The sequence below is a fragment of the Parus major genome, chromosome 6, assembly GCF_001522545.3.
Source record: "Parus major isolate Abel chromosome 6, Parus_major1.1, whole genome shotgun sequence".
In the NCBI taxonomy this organism is placed as follows: domain Eukaryota; kingdom Metazoa; phylum Chordata; class Aves; order Passeriformes; family Paridae; genus Parus; species Parus major.
The window spans coordinates 11,974,736-11,993,974 of NC_031775.1; the positions used below are offsets into that span (position 1 = coordinate 11,974,736).

At 44.3% G+C, this 19,239-nt stretch overlaps 1 protein-coding gene across 1 annotated transcript in view; it reads right to left on the reverse strand.

Annotated features, from left to right (window-relative positions):
• Positions 1–19,239, reverse strand: part of TLL2 (tolloid like 2) — an 85,901-nt gene that overhangs the window by 26,307 nt on the left and 40,355 nt on the right. The window contains exons 3-8 of the mRNA XM_015633623.1: positions 11,947–12,018; positions 9,332–9,502; positions 8,424–8,541; positions 7,857–8,035; positions 7,463–7,568; positions 2,414–2,538 (exon numbers count right to left, since the gene is read on the reverse strand). Coding sequence (XP_015489109.1) covers positions 2,414–2,538; positions 7,463–7,568; positions 7,857–8,035; positions 8,424–8,541; positions 9,332–9,502; positions 11,947–12,018 — 771 coding nt within the window. The remainder of the gene's footprint in view (positions 1–2,413; positions 2,539–7,462; positions 7,569–7,856; positions 8,036–8,423; positions 8,542–9,331; positions 9,503–11,946; positions 12,019–19,239) is intronic.

Here is a 19,239-nt window from a genome sequence, read left to right on the forward strand (position 1 = left end):
GGGAACTCTAAATCATGGGAAACATGCACAACATGACCATAGTGACATGAGATTATTGCCCTCAGCTGAACCACAGTCAAGGTTTCCAACAGCCCAGACTTAATTCTCCCAGAGCTCAACCACACAGCTACTGGCAAGACTGTAATTATGGAACAGGTACCATTGTGTCTACTTGCAAAGACTGCTTTGCTGAAATATGAGAGGAGACCCATGTAAGGCTCTGAGCCCTGCAGAGGAAACTCCCCAGGCACTGAGACAGGCTGGCTTGCCCAGCGTGCAGGAAAGCTGGCAACACAGGGGGAAGCACCACAGTGAGCAGTGCATCTCTGCGGGGAGAGCACAGCCTCTTGCAGAGCACCCTGAAAAGCAATATCACTGTACTCCACTTAGCAGAGAAGACAAGAGGTACAGCAAAGCAACTGTCTGGCACTTCTGGGATCCAAGAAACCGAGCAGGTAGAAAGGAACAGAGGTGAAAAGCAAAGCAGTTAAGTGAATGCCTCAAAACTCATTTGTAAATGAAGCAGGTGAGTGACAGGCACTTACAGCTCATCAGCTGATTACTGGTACACTGTATCTTTTTGAAAATGCCCAGAGAATGTAGGACTGCTCTCAATTTACTGTTTAACCATTCCTGCACAATTAGCACAGCTACACAAGCATTTTTCCTTTAGCACAGCACAAGACAGCAGGATGAGCTGTTTCAAAGCTTTTGTAGTGACTGTAGTCATCAAATCGTCAACTGTGTAGCCATAGCAAATCTAGCATTAACTATTATGTAGTAGACTGGATTCTTGCCTTCCAGAAATTCCTTCAGCAAATTTCATTTGATTTCACCTGGCTTGGCACTAACTTTAACCCAGCAGGTATAAGCTCTGAGGAATTAAGAGCCATTTAAAACAGCAGGGTTTTAGAATGGACAAGCTAAGCAAGCCCTAGCTGTAGCAGGCACATGAGCTCCAGTCTAATGAGCTGGAGAGCCCTGTTTCTTACAACAGACACAGCAGTTGTTCTGCCTGATTCCAGTCAATGCTTGTAACTCATCCTCCACCATACTAGCTCTTTTTTTTGGGAGATGTTAGCAGGTATTCTCAGATGGAAACTCTCTTTCTAAAAGGGGAGCCATCTGACACTCAACTTCTGAATTATGTTGCTGCTCTTTACCCTAAAATCCTCAGCTTGACTGCCAAACATGGTGTCTTCATCCTAAAATCTCATTCAGACCCCGCTTGAGCACACAGATGAAGTCCTTTGGTTTTGAACTCCTTCGCTTTGTATTTTGCAGAGGAAGAAAACTTTTCAAGCTACAGATTCAAATGGCAAAGATGTTGATGTCATTAAATATCTTACACCTCTTCTCCTAAGATGCAGCCTGTGTATAAATGTTGATGCAAAGAAAAAAACCAAAAACCAAAGCAGAACAACAGGTATTTGAAAAAAAATAATGTTTAGTAGGCTTAAATCTCTAATTATTCTGCTGCCTAGTATGTTCTGAACTGCCGTAACCTCTGCTAAAGCTTTGTGGGGAAAAAAAAAAGTAGGAAAAGTTCTACTTCACAAATAGAAAACTTGACTCACAGAAGAGTCCTCATTTTAAAGAAAGTTGCTTTGGAGCTTTTAGTTAGTACCTCAGGCCAAAGTGGCTTTTCAGCTTGCCTTGAGAAGTCTAAATCTGTAATTGATTCTTCCAGCTATGGGAATGAAAAGCCTGGTTGGCTTAAGTCTGACTCAATCAAAAAACAGAGTGCAAAACAAATTAACCCCTAAACTAATCCATGAGATAATTTTGTAAGAACAAAATTTTATTCAAGCAAAATCAATTTAGAGATAAAGATGAGTGCAAAAATAGAAATGTAATGATGAGGTAAAAAGAAAAAAAAAGGTTAATTGGAACTAACAGACCTAAAAGTTGTACCACCTATTATAAGCTAAAAGCAGTAATCTTCAGACATATAGACCATGAAGCCCTCAGAATTCATTCTAGACCCTTATGGACTCCTACTTTCTGACCTGCAGTTGGATACAGGAAAACATGGATTTGCACACCAGTTATCCACCTCTTTTCCAGGGCCTCAGTCTACCAGACATCTTTCCACCATTTTGCCAACTCCTAGTCCCCACTCTGCCCGTCGTCTTACACATTGGTTTAATTTTCTAATTGGATAGAATACAGCCTACACTGGACTAATCTGAAGCCCCAAACACAACAAGAATACTGGCAAAGTACTAACAGGAGACACATTTTAGGCAAGGTCACTTCTCCCCCATGGCTCCAGCCTCAAACATTTGATAGTCTGTGTTTCCCAAGTCTCTTCCCTCAAAGAGATCGTTAAGGTGCTCTTGAACTCCAGTGCCTTCCACATAAACCAAGTGTCTATAATAAAGCAGGATCCATCTCCCCAGGCCATATTTACCTGGGCATTTGTACAGCTTCCTTGCCTGAGCGATGTCTCCCTGGCTCAGGCGGATCCGCTGACCAATAGTTGGCCGGACCCCGTTATCATCACGGCGGGGAAGGATGGTGTCGAGGAAAACTCCTCTAAAGGGAAGAGCAGAGAGACACAGAGCAGTGAAGTAGGGAAAGTGACACAATGAACAGATAGTAGAGCTGGCAGGCCTCCCACACCCCATCCCCTTGACCATATATCCCATGCTAACCAGCAATAGTGCTCCAGCTTCTAATAATTGCTAACTATCTCAAGACTATAGCCTTCTCACTATAGCAGACAGCTTCCAAATGTACAAGCAAGTCTGCCAAGCCAGAAAATTCCTCTTGGAGATCTCAAAATTGCTGCTGCCTCTGTTTGAGGTAGCACATTCCTTGCCATAAATCAGAAAAAGCAATGAAATATTCCTGCAGACGGTCCATGGCACATCTGGCTCAGCAGGAGCACAGATCTGGTGCTCAAGCCAAAGAAGCAGAGTGAAGAGGAGTTGTCCCAGTAGCAGATGGGGTTGGGCTGGCAGTGACTGGGGCTGCCACAGACAAGAGGAAAAGATCATGCACTCTACACCTTTGATCTGTATGAGTTTCCGAGCTAGTAACTCCACTTGTCTCTGCCTCTTTTTACTTGCTACTATTTCTTCCATGTGCTTCACACTCAGGAGCTCTTTTACTGCACTTCTGATCTCAGTCCAGGGAAGGATTTAAGCTCAGGCCTCATTTCTATCAAAATGCAGTCCATGCAGCCAAGCAAGAGCTTGCACGCAAAAAGAGACCCCAAGGGAGCATTAGGACTGTAGGGAAGGAGGGAGGGAATCAGAAACCTGAACTCCAGGTTGGCAAAATCCAAGCTCTTGCAGGTAGGCTCCAGTCCACAGGAACCTTTTGCTGCATCCCTGAATGCCAAACAGGCTTGGGGGTGCCAAGGCTAACACCGAGCTTAACCTTCAGCATCAGCACAGAGAGGCAGACTGCTCTTCCTGAGGGACAGGATATAACTGTCCAGAGAGTCCAATGGGAAATCAAGGCAGAAGCGATAATTTTAGTGCTACCTAGTCCAGAAGTGGAGAGGGAAGGGGGGAAATTGTTTTGTAAATATTCAAACCAAAGAAATAAATAGAGAGAAATGAATTTAATCTGTTTTGAAAACTGGGATCAATTGTTGCATAGGAGATGTCACCATTTTTTTCAGCAGTAGAAAAACTCCTGATCAGCACCAAAACCAATACTTACAAGATGTGAGATGAGCCCCTCAAATTTCAATTTATAAATTCAGTATGTTATTCTATATGCCAGCTGCATGCCTTGGGCTGAATTTATTTAAGTTATGTCTTGAAAATAAATCCTCCAATTCCAGAAACACCACAAGCACAGAAACTGGTCAGTTTGCTCAAAGTAAATTTTCAAGCCTCCTCAGGAGTTCATAGAAGAACTCCACATTTGGCAGGGACATACTTCTGTGGCCTCTGAAATGCTTTCTGCAGATCTCCAGGCTCAACCAGGGAAGAATGACAGAGTTTAATAGAAAAAACACGACTTGCACATGCAAACTTTTGATTCTTTTTCCCATTCCAGCCCTCACAACTGTGAACTCACAGGCCTCAGTTTTCTACACATTGTGTATTCCTCAGGCACTGCTCACACAAAGCAAACAACCCATAACTTCAAACTGCCCTTGTTACTTGCCAAACACATTTTCTTCCAGAAGGCTGTACTCTATGCTCAGGCAGAAAGATTTTTGGTTTAGCTTCTTCCTCCAATTGAATTTTTTCTCCTTTCACATGCATTGCTGAACATGACTCCCAACTACAGAGCAGTAAGTACAGTTTCTCTCATTTTGCTGTCAAGGGAACCAAGAACAGGAGACCCTGTATGGCCCAAACCACTAAAAGCCCCATGCTGTCCACCCAATCCTCATCTGCTTAAAAACACTGAGTGTAAAGTTGCATATTTGGTGAGTGTCTCTAAAAGTGCAAATACTTTGACTCAAAAGTTAACAACAAACAGACATCATTAAACAGAGCAGCTCAGGAAGCCTAACACCAGAACCACTCTTGAGTAAAATATCTAAACTCTCCTCTCAGAGGTAGGAGAAGAACCCATGAATCCTGGCTGCCCCATTCTCTGGCAGGGGCAGAACATGCATTAGCTGCCCAGTGCAGGCGTAAACCAAGCACAACACCTCACCATTCCTACCAGCTAAGAACAACAGAGTTTGAGAAGAGGCTCACACAAGTCATTAGCATCCACATGGCACCCTGAACATGCAAAGTGCCAGGCCAATGATATGAAATTATCAACTGATCTCAATAAATGCTAAACATTCATGTCCCAGTAGATAGGGTAGAAAAAATACAGGTGCCTAAATAACACACAAGGAAGCAGATATTCATGACAAGTTAAGGACCCGGGGGTAGGCAGCCACCTTTTGTCCCAATTCTGTATTTATATCTCCATGTGCAGAAGAGAGACAACATGACTCTTCACACAGTGAAACCACTGGAGGATTTGTGTATGTCTTGTGCAGGATTGGGACAGCGCATTGCAAATACAGGATGTGGTCCCTGGACTTGGAGGCAGTGCTACCTACATCCTAATTTGAACACAAGCTTTGCAGAAGTCCTGCTTTGTAACTCCAGACTGTGCTGCCATGTCTACTAGCAAGCCACTTACTGAATTAAGGAAACCAGCTACTTGCTTAGGGTTTTGTGGGAGTTTAAACCTTCCTGCTAAGTTGTCATTTATGGGTCTTGACAGTTGTAAAAGAAATTGTTTCATTATATGGCAACATGCAGTTTAGATTGCTGCCATGTCTGTAAGGAATGCACCAGGAAACAAAAGCCTGCAGCCACACTCTGCAAAACAGGCAAATTTCTGATATAGATGATAACAGAGGTAAAAACTTGCTCCTGCTGCCGTTACAGTCTCTTATGCCATACTCCTATTTCTATTAGCCATAGACAAAAATAAGAAGCATATTTTGCTATGAAATGGAAAGGAGTGACTCTACAACAATCTGGAAATAATCACTGGAAATAATTACCACTGCTAGGACTCATCAAATCTCAGAAAAGCTGTACCTTTCTGCCCTAGGTAAAAAGTTTAGAATAAAAAGGGCCCAGGATTTACAGCAGCATTTACCATGGCAAGCACCGTATGATTTACTATCATCAATACTGACTGAAGTTTAAAACAAGGTTGTACTAAGTGCCAGGTTAAGAATTGCTACAAAAGAGTAAGTCACAGACATGGCTGTGTGTCCTTCCCCTGCTCACTCACACCTCCATCTCCACTGGTCAGGTGCTCACACCAATTTATGTCGGCTTTTTGGGTGTCTGCTAATGTAACAACACACCCAGTGCAGCCCTTCCCTTGCAGGGCCAAGCAGGAACACTCTCCCTTTCCTAGCCACTGATCTTAATGAAACTTGCTGGAAATTCTTCACATCTTCATGGACTCTGTGCTTTTGTCAGTTTGGGCTGCAATTGGACAGCACCCACAAACCTCAGTGAGGTGGGAAGGATGGGCACATACACCCACCAGTCTCTCTGGCTGGTCAATGCTTTGCTCCCTCAGGGGAGCAGATGTCAAGACAGGTCTTGGCAAAGGAAAAGCCTTATTGCCAGCACTGCTTATTTGAGGTAAGAGCACAATCAGCCTACAGAGGCACTTAGTGCTCAGTTCAATTACTGCACAAAAACTGCAACTGGGGTAAGGGTGGGTCACAGAGACAAAGGGCTTAAAGAAAACAGACTTAAAAATCTTATCGAGCACCAATTTAAATCTAGCAGGACTCTTGCCATTTTTATCCCATTTTGGCCCAGCAATGCTCTGAAGGACCCTAGTTTTCAAGAGACACAGACTCAAAGGCATCCACAATATAAATGGCGGTAATAACTTAATCCTGCTTTTGTGCAAGAAAATTCTAACCATTTAGAGTTTAGCAAATGCTGGAAGCATCCAGCAGACGCCTCAAGGGAAGAAAAATTGTTTGCTTTAGATATCTGATGCAAAGAAATCTCTGAATTGCCCAGACACCATCTCCTCCTGCCACAACAAGCGGCATTTCAGCATGTTTGACAATTTTCCACTGGTTGGTGTGAAGTTGTCAAAACAAAAGCACAAAATAACAGGTTTGGCCCTTCAATGCAACTGGGGAATAAGAAAATTTAAAAAGTCCTAAAGACATCTTTAATTTTTGCAACAAAAATTTTCCAAGAGTGTGAACACTTCCACTGTACCTTCCAACCCCTTTACTCACAGTATGTAGTGACAGAAAGCTCTTGGGAAAGAACAACAGTAGGATTTATAGAAGAAAACTTCCAACAATGCAGCAAAATTAATCTGGTTATCCAGTAACTCTCATTCCAAATACAGGACATAACTATGTTTATATCACCTCTGTATCCAGCAGAGCAGGTTGATCAGAGAATGAGCTCCATCCAGAGGTATGAGATGGGAGTCAAGGACAAACAGAAACTGGCATAGTTTGGGCAGGACTGATAACTCCTCCATGAAAAAACCCAGTCACACAGAACCACACAGCTGCAGAGGCCATGACTGAAAGCTCATGCAGAAATGGTTAGAAAGAAACACACAAGTAACTAAAGATCATTATCTAAACTCTCCCTTGGCACAGCCACTAGAGACTCTGACGGTTGTACTGTGACTCCAAAGCAGAAGCTGGACAATCAAGAGATTCTAAGCTTGTTTTAGTATTAGCCAACTTGCACATGGGCAGATATGCAAACAGATACACATGGGCTGCTTGGGAAGGCTGCAAAGAATGTTAGCAAGGCTTTGGAAACTCTTTGAGATTACCAGTATTATTACTGAGTAAGTATAGTGGAAAGGGGAAAACAAGAGTCCAGCAGACTACACCCACATTGCTTTCTCAAATATTTTTCAAGCCTTGCAATGCAGCAATAGATCACAGGTCTCCTTCTAGGCTCTATATATCCCAGAGAGTCAACCACAACTACCAAAATAGTCCTAAGGACATGTAACCTTGAATTATCACCTGGAGAACGTGTTCCGAGCATAGTGCATGATGCTGTCAAAGTCATAGGTCTCGCCAAGTGAGTTCACTTCCCCAGCTTCCATCTTTAAAAAGTTGTACTCCTGACCTGTGATGACAAACAAAAAGGAAAAGAAACAAACCACTCTTAGAGGAAAAAGAAAAAAAAAAAAGAATTCTACTTGTGGGAGCCTAGAATGAAATGGATATGCTCCTATGTTTCAACAATTCCAGCTGAACATCCAAAATGTCTATTCAAATAGCTATTTTGACCCTTATTCTAGACAAGGACAGCAATATTTCTTCTCCATCCCAACCCTCAAGCCACCAGCATTTTCCACAAGTGTGGAAAAAGCCAGCCAAAAGCCAGGTGGAATAACCTGAAGTGTGATTTTACCTTGCTGTATGTTCTCTCTGATGATAGTGACATGCTGGTCCCTGTCAGGCCGTGTGTGCTCATGCCAGAAGCCCACCACATGACCCAGCTCATGAGCCACAATACCAAACTTGTCACAGTTCTTTCCAATGGATATAGCCTGAGGGCCCCCTCCTCGGCGGCCCACGTAGGAACAACACCTGGAAATGATAACACACAAACCCATGCAGCACATCAGTGACTTGAGGAACTCCAAAACATAGGAACAGAGAACATCTGGCAGGGTTCAGGACAGGCCAGCAGTTGCATATACTTACGTACTTACATGTAAGTACAAAGAAAACATAAAGAAAGAAGTGCATATCTACAAACTCACACATGTACACTTAAGTATTATCCCAGGAAAAAATAATCCAGAAGGGCTTAGCATCTTCTGAGCAAATACTAAACTATCCTAGCAATCCTCACTGAAAGTGACAGATTCTCCAATGCAGCCATTGGTCTATTCTGGGCTAGACTTACAAAGCCACGTGTCACTGAAAGCGCTGTTTGCAATAGAGAGCTGCAGGGAACTTGTGCCTCACTTACCCACATGTTCTGTATGTGAACACAATGAAGCTCTCTTCATCAGTTCTCTCCACAAAGGTCACACAAGTGTGCTTCTCCCAGTGCCTCATTGCTTGCTTAAAGATAGCTCTTTGGGTTCCTGGAAAAGAAATCAAGAGGAGCAAACAGTGAAGGCCTGACTTTCAGGAAAATCTCTAACAGACTTCACCTGGGAATGGAAACAGCCAACCTTTCAAACAGTCAATCTTATGCCTGTAGACACCTCTTGGACTCTGGGCCCTCTTCCAGCTATAGCATTACCTTCCTGTATCATCTTTTCTCTCCTTGTGCCTGATGAATTTACTGCTCTAATTAAACAGATAGCAAACTTTACAGATTAAGTACATCAATATTTGTGAACATAAAACCTGTCACCTCTCTAGGTACAGGCCATTCTGGCAGAGCTGCCAGGTGATCTGAACACCAGCTACTAAGTGATATGCCAAATTTGCTCTCATGACATGAAGTAATGACCATGCACATCTTTCAAGACCCAGGAATCTTATGAGTGCCACACATGCTCCTCAAAACTAAGGCAAATCTATTGTCAGGAACCCAGAATACTTCTGCTTCTGCTCTTCCAACAGCAGAGAGGATTCTCATCTGGAAAAACAGAGGGTGAGCACAGCTCACGGGTGCTGGTCCCTAAAGAAAAGTGATTTAGTCACTCAAGTATTTCTTGGACTCCAAGAGAAGAATCATCTCACTGCACACCTCAGCTTCAGGCTTCCACAGTGCACAGTTCCTTGTGCAATGACGTTCCCACCCTACCTCAGGAGACAGATTCCCAAGGACCTGCGTCATTTGTGGAAGAACTCTGCTCCAGAGATTTCCCACCGTTTGAGACACAAACCCCATGGCAAACAGAAAGCAATGTTTTCACTACTGACCAGTGAAATTTCCTCCGATCACGTAGGGGATGACCCCCCCTGGCCAGATCCTCTCAGCCCTGGATGTGGTTGCCCTGCGCACTCTGGGAGAGGAGTGTGTATCCATCCCAGACTCATCTTTATATTCCTTCCTCTTTGGGCTCCTTGCAAGCGTTGTGTTCTGCCTGCCGTCTGCAAGACAGAGTGGCAACACTGTTTAAATCCTCTTTAGTTCCACGTGCAGCCCTCAGGTAAAACCCTGGAGCTTCAGAAAAAGATAAAAAGAAAAAGCAAGGTGTTAAACCAAACCAGAAGTCATAGCCAGATTTGCCAGTGTTTTTTGGGGACTTTGAGACTGCTAATCTATAGAAAACAGAACCTTCTTGTTTTGGAGCCTCCATACGCTCTACACCAAAGCTGTTCTCCCATTAGGATGTAAAAGTACATCCTTCCTTTCTCTAGCCACTCAGTCTGCACCAGCAACTTCACAGATGGGGACACAGTCCTTAAACAAGGGGAGCAGGAGGTGGAATCAAACAAGCCTAGGTGTCATTGTATATTCTCACTTGCCCTACCTATCTATTGCAGAGAATGGTTTGTTCTATTGGGAATGCAACAACTACTCATTTGAGTTGGCCTTGGAAGAAGGTGACAGACTCCTAACTCTGAAATCTGTACTCAAGACTGAAAAGTATCACTTTGGTTTCACATACCAGGTCTTGGGTGGTTTGGAAATCTATAAAGGTCAGACAGTCTCTGTTGGAGGAGGGATGCTCAGGATGGAAAAACAGAAACTCAAATCTCCATCCATGCTGAAGCTCTTCATTTTAATGAAAAGGAGCAAAAATACAAAAGGGAAAGCAGAACACATCTAATTTCTTGTTACAAGGGGTAGAGGAGCCCTGGTTGTGTGGTGTTCAGCACTGGCCTTAAAATCTGCAAGAGGATTCATACAGGCTTTCTAGGTAGACCCTGTACCTTGCCCTGCATCTCTGCTGCTGCAGCTCTGCTCAGATACTGGTTATGCCTACGTGAGTTGCACTTTCAATGTGGTGTGAGTCTGACACCTTTACCCAAAATATCCTTTACTCAAAGCTTCCTGGTTGTTCATCCCCTAATTGAGGTGCCATGGGCAACTCAAACCCTCAAAGCAGCCACAGTCCAGCTGTGCTTTACAAACCTCTAAATGTAAGATAAGCTCCCTGCCTTGCACAGCCAACTCATCAGCTGGACTAGGGCAAAGGAATAACAGAGCACAGGGGTTGCTATGCCTTCAGAGAGTGCTGGCCTGAAGGGTCACACCAAGGTGAACATCCCTCGTCACTTTGAGGAGCAGCACTGCTGATGGTGGCTCACCAGTGGGCCGCTGTGAAGCCCAAGAGGATGGCAATTTGTATGTAAATCAGCAAGTCTGGCCACAGCTTTACTTTCCAAGGACGGGGGCTGCTGGGTTATTAAAAGGCACAGGTCCTGTTATGACCTTCCTCTAGTGATGAGGGGGGCTGCTGAGAGCCTCTTCCCCTATTCATCCCTCCAGCTGAAGCACCAGTAAGCAAACCACTACTGTCAAGGCTGAGGGGATCTGTACAATGGGAAGGAAATTCAGGCAGTGTAGGGGAATGAAAAGAATGAACTTTAAACCCTCCCTCCTGCTTCACCAGGTCAAGCCCTTCCTGCTGAAGACCTTTCTCTGAGCTGCAGGACAAAAACGGGAATTTGCCTTTTGTTCCTCTAAGCACCTTCCTGGCATTTCAAAAGCTGCCCCATCCCCAAGCTAGCTGCTGGATCCTGGAAGGCAGATGCTCTGGGGCTGGGGGTTCTCCCAACAAAGGAGGAGCCACCCTCCTGCACGCTGCTGGTACCAGGCACCAGCACAGGCATTAAAAGGGCCAGAGCTAGGAGAGAGGGTCTCAAGATGGACGTAGTCTTGTCTTCTACTCACAAACTGCTCCTGGGGCCTGCCCAAAATCTCTGTGGAACAGCACATGGACAGGTCCTGATAGCAAACCCAAGTGAGGAGGTGTCTGCCCTGCAGTCTCCTGTGCCTGGTGCAGCAGCAGCTCTGCACAGGGGACTCTGGATCCACCTTTCTGTGCCACCAGTGCTTCCATTCCTCACCAGCAACTCCTGGGCAAACTCTCCTCACCTATCCTGTAACTGCTCCTAACTCCTGCTATAGTTTTCTGCCTTTAACAACTGAAATTTGTTAAATTCTCCCCCCCAGAGAGGCCTGACACATTCTTCTAGCAGGGGCTGCCTGTGGGTGGGGGTGAGCAGTTGCCTTGATATCAGTTTGGTTATTTTTTCCCCTTTCATTCACTTATTAAATTGTCTTTTTCTCAACCAATGTGGTTTTTTACTCTTGCTTTTCCTGTTTTCTCACCTCTCCTGCTGGAAGAGGGGAATAGTGACTGGGTGCTTGGCTTCTGGCTGGGGTCAACCCACCACATAATACAAGACAAACCCACCCTTTTCAGATTTTTGCAGTTTCACCAACAGCAAAATTGCCTGGGCAGGGCTGATCTCCCAGGGATAGAGGCAAACATGGGTACAAAACAGTGCAAAAATATGGTTTTACATGGGGTTAAAAAAGTAAATAAAAGATACCCAAAGGTCTGGGTGGGGTTCCACATTACCCTTTTTAACTGTGTTGTCACTAAGGTCGGTTGAAGTGGCATTTTCACTTGACACCTCTTCTCCCAGGCCTCCTGCAAAGGAAAGAAGAGCAGAGACTCATCTCTGGTGAGCTGGCAGAGCTCTGACGTGGAAAGGACAGCAGCTATCAGCAATGCCAGTTCAGGGTCTGCTGGCCACAGAAACACTGCTTTCCCTGTTCAGGGAGCAGGGACTAAACCCTTGATATAGTTAGGCACTTTTCCTGGATTTGTTCCTAGCCTACAGTGACACCTTGCAACTCATTACCATTCCATGGCCTAAGTTTTTCCATATGCTGAATAGGCAGAAAGGCTCTTCTAGGGAAGGCTTGATTTCATGGAGATTTAATGAGAACAGGAGTTGAATGAGCTGATCTCTGTAGAGGTATTGCAAGAGCAAGTTTCTGTAGTCATGGTGGGAAAATAAAGCATGAAGAGCATGGTAAACCACCACATGCAGAAAGGAATACGTTGTTGATCATACAGTACTGCTGGATGCAGTGTGGACACTTCCAAGAGGGATGTCTCACTTTCAAGACAGCTGGACATCTTCCAGTCACTGAAGCAGTCTTGCCTTGCCAGCTGGAAAACTCTCATTTGCTCTGGACCTGGCTCCTAGCAAATCCTTCTCCAGCTGGTCCAACAGGCAAGAACAGGGGAAAAGGTATATCTCTGGCACCTTGGAGAAGGACTGACAGGATGGTAACAAATCTCCAACATTATACTACTATAACTGATACGAGTATCAGGAAAATTACGATGAAAGACAGTTACAAAACAATTCAGAAGAAAATAAAATACACAGACTCTCAGCTGGCTATAGGTTAGAGCTTCCTGGTCCAAGAGACACAGTAAATCAGGGGTTTGTCTCCCAAAGGAAGTGCCATAGTTTAACAGAGCTTGGCTGGACAAAAGCCACTAGATGTGTGAACAGGAACAAGCCTGATTCAACAAGATGGATTGCTCTGAACTCTATCACTCTTTTCCAGCTTCAGTGTCCCATCCTAAGATTTCCCTTTGTTTTCTTTCATGCCCTCGTCCTCGTCACTTCCTTAGCCCAAGCTCAACAAAAGTTCCTCTTCTCAGTTTTACATCCCCAGGACTTCTCCCACCCCCACCCCCGCAAAGTATGCTATTCTTCACACAATATCTCATTCCATTTAAAGGAAACCCCAACTAGCCATTCATCACCAGAATTATTAAGGCATGCAGTCTTTGCTCAGGCAAAGGATAATTTTGTATTTCTAAATAAATGCAGCTTGCTTCCAGTCACAAACAGATTGCTTCTTAATTGAACTTAGGAGGTGAATTATATGGTGAATTAGGGAAAAAGAACAACTCTGTATTTAGTGAATTGTTCTCCTAAGAGGGAGCTGCATGGGATTGAATTGCAAATGATGGCACCAAACCCTAGAGCCGGGCCCCTCTCCTGTGCCCGAGCTGCTGACCTCTGCTGTGCCGCGGTGCCATTCGAGCACACGGCTTTTCCAAGCTGGGAGCACATTCTTTCCCAGAGATCAGCGCAGGCCTTGGTTTCTTATGCAAAGAAGAGGTTTGAATAAACTAGTGTGACTAATGAAATCTACAACATCTTTGCATATTTTGTCTTATTGTAGCCCATGAAAAGGGAGAGCACTACACAAAGGCCAGATATGGGGGTGCGCATATACCAAATATTTTCAAACTCTAATCTCACTCATACAGACAGGGAGCACCCACAACCTTGCGTCCCACAAGGGTGCTTGGAATCAAACATGCCAATTTCAGAAGATTCCTTTCTGATTTACTTGATGATTTCCTATCATCATGATGCCTAATGATATCCCAAAAATTAAACTGACTTGGCATTTAGTCCTCTTCTGATTCTTTCCAAGAGAGGGCTAATGTAGGATCCCAGCAGAACTGATGTACCATTAACAATAAATAAGGAAGCCAAGAAATGCACCTTGTATCTGGAAGTAGCTGCACATAGGTTGCAGGTAATGTGTAGGTCCTGTTGTTCCCTCAACACATTCCTGAAGTTGCACCTCTCTGTCGGACTACTCTGTCACATCCAAAAGCAGAACATATTCCAGTGCTACTGCTCCAGAGCATGAAACACCCGTGTATGTACTGAAGCCCATTATCATTGGAAACACTGAAGAGGAGAAGGGAGATTTTCAGTTTGACTTTGTGCTCTGTGGAAAGCCAATAAAAGCGGGCTTGGTATCCCACAAAGACATGACATTGACTTTAATGGATATCCAGCAGTTAACAAGCCCCCCAAGAACACTTTCATCCTCAGTACTTTCCACCTGCCTCTGTGCTAGACCACCACTCATCTTTCTTCAGCCTGACTTTTGTCTGCCTCTCCCACAGCCATTTGAAGATACAGGATTTGTTAGGTCATGTCTCCATGCAGAGAGCTGTACTAGATCTCCTAAACCCTCTTAACCTCCACATTTTTCTAATTCAAATCTTCCTAATAATTTGTCGTACTTAACAGCTGCAACCCCAGCAGAACACTGCTGGACTTCCTAGCTAGGTAACTTGATTTCTGTGCATGACCTGGCAGAGATACAAAAGAGATTCTCTACCCAGGCTGAGGAATATTTCATCTTCTACCTACAGTGCACTTGTACAACTTCTTTTTCTGTTTCTCACAGACCAGCACAGCCAAGGGAGCTTGGCTAACTGAAAGAAATGTCCAGTAGCTTGAAAGCACCACCAATCTGAGATAAATCCACCATGTCTGCAAGTGTGGCTGAAGAACAGGTGTATAAATTGTTTTTAGGAACTAGAAGCAGCCTGAGGTAAGGGTCCAGTGAAGCAGAAAGCAGCAGGCTGGGGCATTGTTGGGAAGAAAGCAGCTTCTCTCACTCTCCCAGGAGAGGAAAATGAAAATCCAATTTTGTTAAATGAAGTCCCAAGTTGTTCAGCTGAAACCAAAATAAAGGACAAAATATTAAGAGAGAGAGAGAGTGCACAAAGCATGCCACCAAAACTACACTGTTTGCAGCTCCCTTGCACCACTAGCACAGGCAAAAGATGTGCAACCTGAAGGAAGAGCAGGAAGCAGACTCCATTCAGTACCCGTACTTCCAATAAGAGACGGGGGGACTTGGAGAAGTAGTAATATATCAGACCTGAAAATGTGTTTTTGACAAGATGCCATTTAGGATTGAAGGTATTTATTGCTGTGCATGTTCTGGTTTGATTTTTTTGCTCAAGTTCAGGTAGGGCTCTATCACCAAAGAGGGGACAGTCAGATCTCTTGCTAAGTAAAGCTTCCCTGCTTCTTCCACTTCTTTATTGACCATAAGGGGGGTCTTGTCTGAAAAAAGAAGAGGAAAGCCAGGCAAAGCAATGAAGCAGCCTGCTGGTGAATCAGAATGCATGTAGTTGGCCCAGAAATACCTACCACCCTCCTATTGGGGCTATTTAAGACCTCAAAGCTGCTTGAGGGGCAGCTGACTTCCAAAACATTTTAGCACCACCTGTCTTTGAGCTTTCATCAGAAAACACTACTCTGAGGCAAAATGAGTTACCCAGCTGATAGCAAAAGAGAAACATCAGTCTATCCTGTCAAGCTTCATTTTTAAATTATACCTATCTATAACGTTAGTGTAAAACCCAACTAGTGCCAATAGGAATTGTAGTTGTCTGAAAAACTGCAGTCTGAGAATACAGAGTACTCTTACATGGGAAATTGGATGGGACGAACTTGTAACACCCCCTTTTTTTCCAAACTGTAAAAGTTCCCATTAAAATCAAAACCACTTTCAGAACAGGTCCAAGCCAGGATAATTTTTCCTCTCCAGACCAATGAAGAATTTCCTCACATTCATGGAGTTGTCCTTTCCCTTTCCTGGTTGCTGTCCACACAGGGAGAGGTTCCACAGCTGAACTTTGAAGGTAGCTACCACCCATATGCTTGTCACCTCTGCTGAGGACAAAGGAGTCCACTGTGAGGACTTTGACAGATTTTCCAATTTTTCTGCTTTAGCAGAGAGTAACTTGGCTGCGCACATAATTTTTGCTCTCAGGTGAATCAAACCGCAGCAAGACTTTTTCTAATATATCTTACCGTGGAGAAAAGGCCATTTCAGAGCTGGGTCACAACATAGCAATTAAAAAAGTACTTTTGGAAATTTTTTAACATTTTCACCTCCCCTACCTATGCCTTAGAATATCCTGCTTTCATAGTCTCACTCAATATATAGGCTATTCACATGCCACAGCTTAGAGACTGGATTTCAAACAGAGACTGAGATGAAGCACCAACAAAACCAAGTAGTGCAGTTAACATTAAACATTAGTCATTCTTCAGAGTTTCAGCTCTGGTGAGTTCTGTCATATTATGACCATCAGAGAAGCTCCTGGAAAAAAACAGGATAAGTCAAACAATGTGACATGCAGTTTTTAACTTCATTAACCAGTGATCAAGAACTGTTTAGCATAGGAAAAAACTTTATTTCACTGGGTTTTCTAAGCACAGAAAAAGTGATGATTTTATTAAAACAATTTCTGCTGGGAAAATGCATTCAGAATGCAGAACAGATGTTTCCCAGAGCTGGTGGAGAGTCTATAGCAAAAACCTTTCATAAACCCCCATACCCTGGAGATCTGAGCAAATGATTTGAGATATATCCTTCAGCATTTCCTGTCAGTGGAATAGCTGAAGTTCCCTCAATTTACTTAAAGAAAATAAATTAAAGAAAGGAAGAATTCTGAACCCCAAATTCCCTGCAGGAATCTGTTTTTCATATTCAGAGTAAGCTGACTAGCTGCAATAACTCAGGAGAGTCCCAAGGTCCAGAGGCTTGACAGGCAGATGTGTCATCTCCACATCAGCTGTGAATGCTTGTGCAGGGAAGGAGGACACTGGCCTCACAGGGAAGTTCATGACAGGAGGAAGGTGAATACAGCTAAGCAAACCCAGGGCTGCCACAGACATGAGCTGCAAAGTACTTAATGGACCAAGATCTTCTGCTGGCCATCTATATTTGGAGTGGTATGGCAGGCAGAGCAGAAGGGCAGGCAGCACCATTCCCAAACACCTTATATTTTCCCTGGATACTCCCCCCTCTTCTGGAAGTGGCAACATCACTTTTATACAGTGATGCACCTTGTCTTTAAAGAGGCATTGCAAGAAAGGGGACAATCTGACTCAACCTCTCCACCAACCTTTCAACTGAGAGTCAAAGCTTGAGGGAATCAACATTCTCTGGATAAAAGGAAGGACTGAGAAGACTGAAAGGGGTCTTTTCTCATGGGCTGTAATGATCCATTCTATTCCCTAGAGTAAAAAGACGGATAAATGAGAGATGAAAGAAAGAAAAAAGTTACCTACAACCTGCATCATCTCACTGGTTTCTTCCAGTGAGAAAGAGCCCTGCTTTAGTGCTTTTACTGAGATAAGTGAAAATTAAAAGCTAAAGTGAATATGTGAGTATTCTGGCCACATGCACGTCCCTGTTGTTTAGCCAGGTCCCCACACATGGTGTAAGGCTTTTCCCTTCCCAGCATATAAATTGAGCAATGCATTGTACCAACTATCCCCATCCCCTTGCACTTGATTTCTTGTCAATCTGATGGATCAGGATCTATTCCTAACAGGTGTCTCCCTCTCTGTTACATTCCTCTCAATTCACAAAAATCACCTTCCCTCCCTGTCTCTCTTTTGGAAAGAAAGAGAAACAAGTGAACTTGCAGGCAAATAAGGAAACTGTACAAGCTGGCTTGGGTTCTCCCACTGCTGTCCTAGAAGACAGTACCAACCTCACAGTCCCCTTTGGCTGACATTTTTTCCCTGCTGACCTGAAGTCTCATTTCTTCAGCCTCAGTGCACCCCAGGCTGCTCCAGATAGGGCCATGCCCTGTTCCCTGTGCTGCCCTGCAGCAGCTCCCTGCCCTGCTCCAGCTGAGGTTTCCAGGGAGCCTGGGGCTCTCAGCAGCCCAGCCAGGCCACTCCTCCCCTTCAGCATTCCTAATCCTCTTGTTTTCCCCCTACCTTGTTTATACTGGATAAAACTTAACTCAAAATGAAAACACTTAAATGGGAAGCTAAGTTATGTTTGAATGGAATTAAAACTCCTTCCATGGAGAATGCTTTGTTCCACGAAAGAGACCTTTCTTCCACTTCACTTTCTACCTAGACATTCAGACATTCATTCACAGTCCTGGAGCTTCTTGGAGAGTTTTTGGTACCTTCTGATGCCCTGGGAGCCTGAATCGTGTTTAACAGGCAGTTGAGCAGCCCAAGATAGCTGAGACAGCTCATCTGCTTGGTTACCTACCAACTCCACCACAGCTCATTTAAAGACCACCTGAAACCAGCTGCCAAACCAGGGAAACTGAGGCAGGGACCAGCACTGAGGCTAGACAAGTGGGACTTAAACCACTTTGGAAGCACAAGCCAAATATAGCCACTGTTAGGTAACCTTAGACCATCTCCTTCCCCAAGGTCTTCCCTGACTCCTTGGTGAAACAGGTGCCCAAATATTTTGCTGTCATTAGCAGAGCATGGGGGAGCTGAGGACAAAGGGCACTTTCCTCACAGAGCAAGCTGCCCCAGGAGGTGCTGCTGGAGCTGCCCTGTCCTTCCCAGGGACAGCTGCAGTTTGCAAGGAGAGTCAGGTCTCAAACCCACTCTACCACAAACTGACTCCAGGATTCAGCAAGAGCAACAACTGAAGAAAAGGAGTGGCTAATCCCCTCCCTAACACAGCCTGATGCATCTCACACTCCCTTTTCCTCTCTAGGAAGTGGAACTGCAAGATAATCTGAATATTTCCTTTTGCTTCTGATCTTTGCCCTGGAGAAACTTGTTACCCATTCCCCGGGGCTGTCCAAGTCACCATCTGGCCTCAGAAATACAACAGCAAACACAGTCCAGTGTTCCAGCCTAAAACTAATTTGCTTTCTTTCCCCACTTGACAGCTGAATAAATACTTTGTCCTCACCATTTGAAAAGAGGAGCTGCAGCAAAGGGGTTTTGTCCACTGCAGCTACAAGCATCAGCCTTGTCTCCAAATTAAGCCTGAACAAGTGGTTCAAAGTGAACACATTCATTCCACAAATGTAACCCCTTTCTGTTCAGAATCAACCACGAGCAGTTTACAACTTCTAATTTATTTGCTGTTTGCTATTGTCCAAAAAGCCATTTTGGCAATTGATTGTTCCCTGGACCTTCCAGACATTTTTCTGACCAGTGTAAGCTACTTTTATTTTGTGGACACAGCAACATGCCTGCTTGAAAATAGTGAGCCTGAGGGTCAAGACAACCAATCCAGC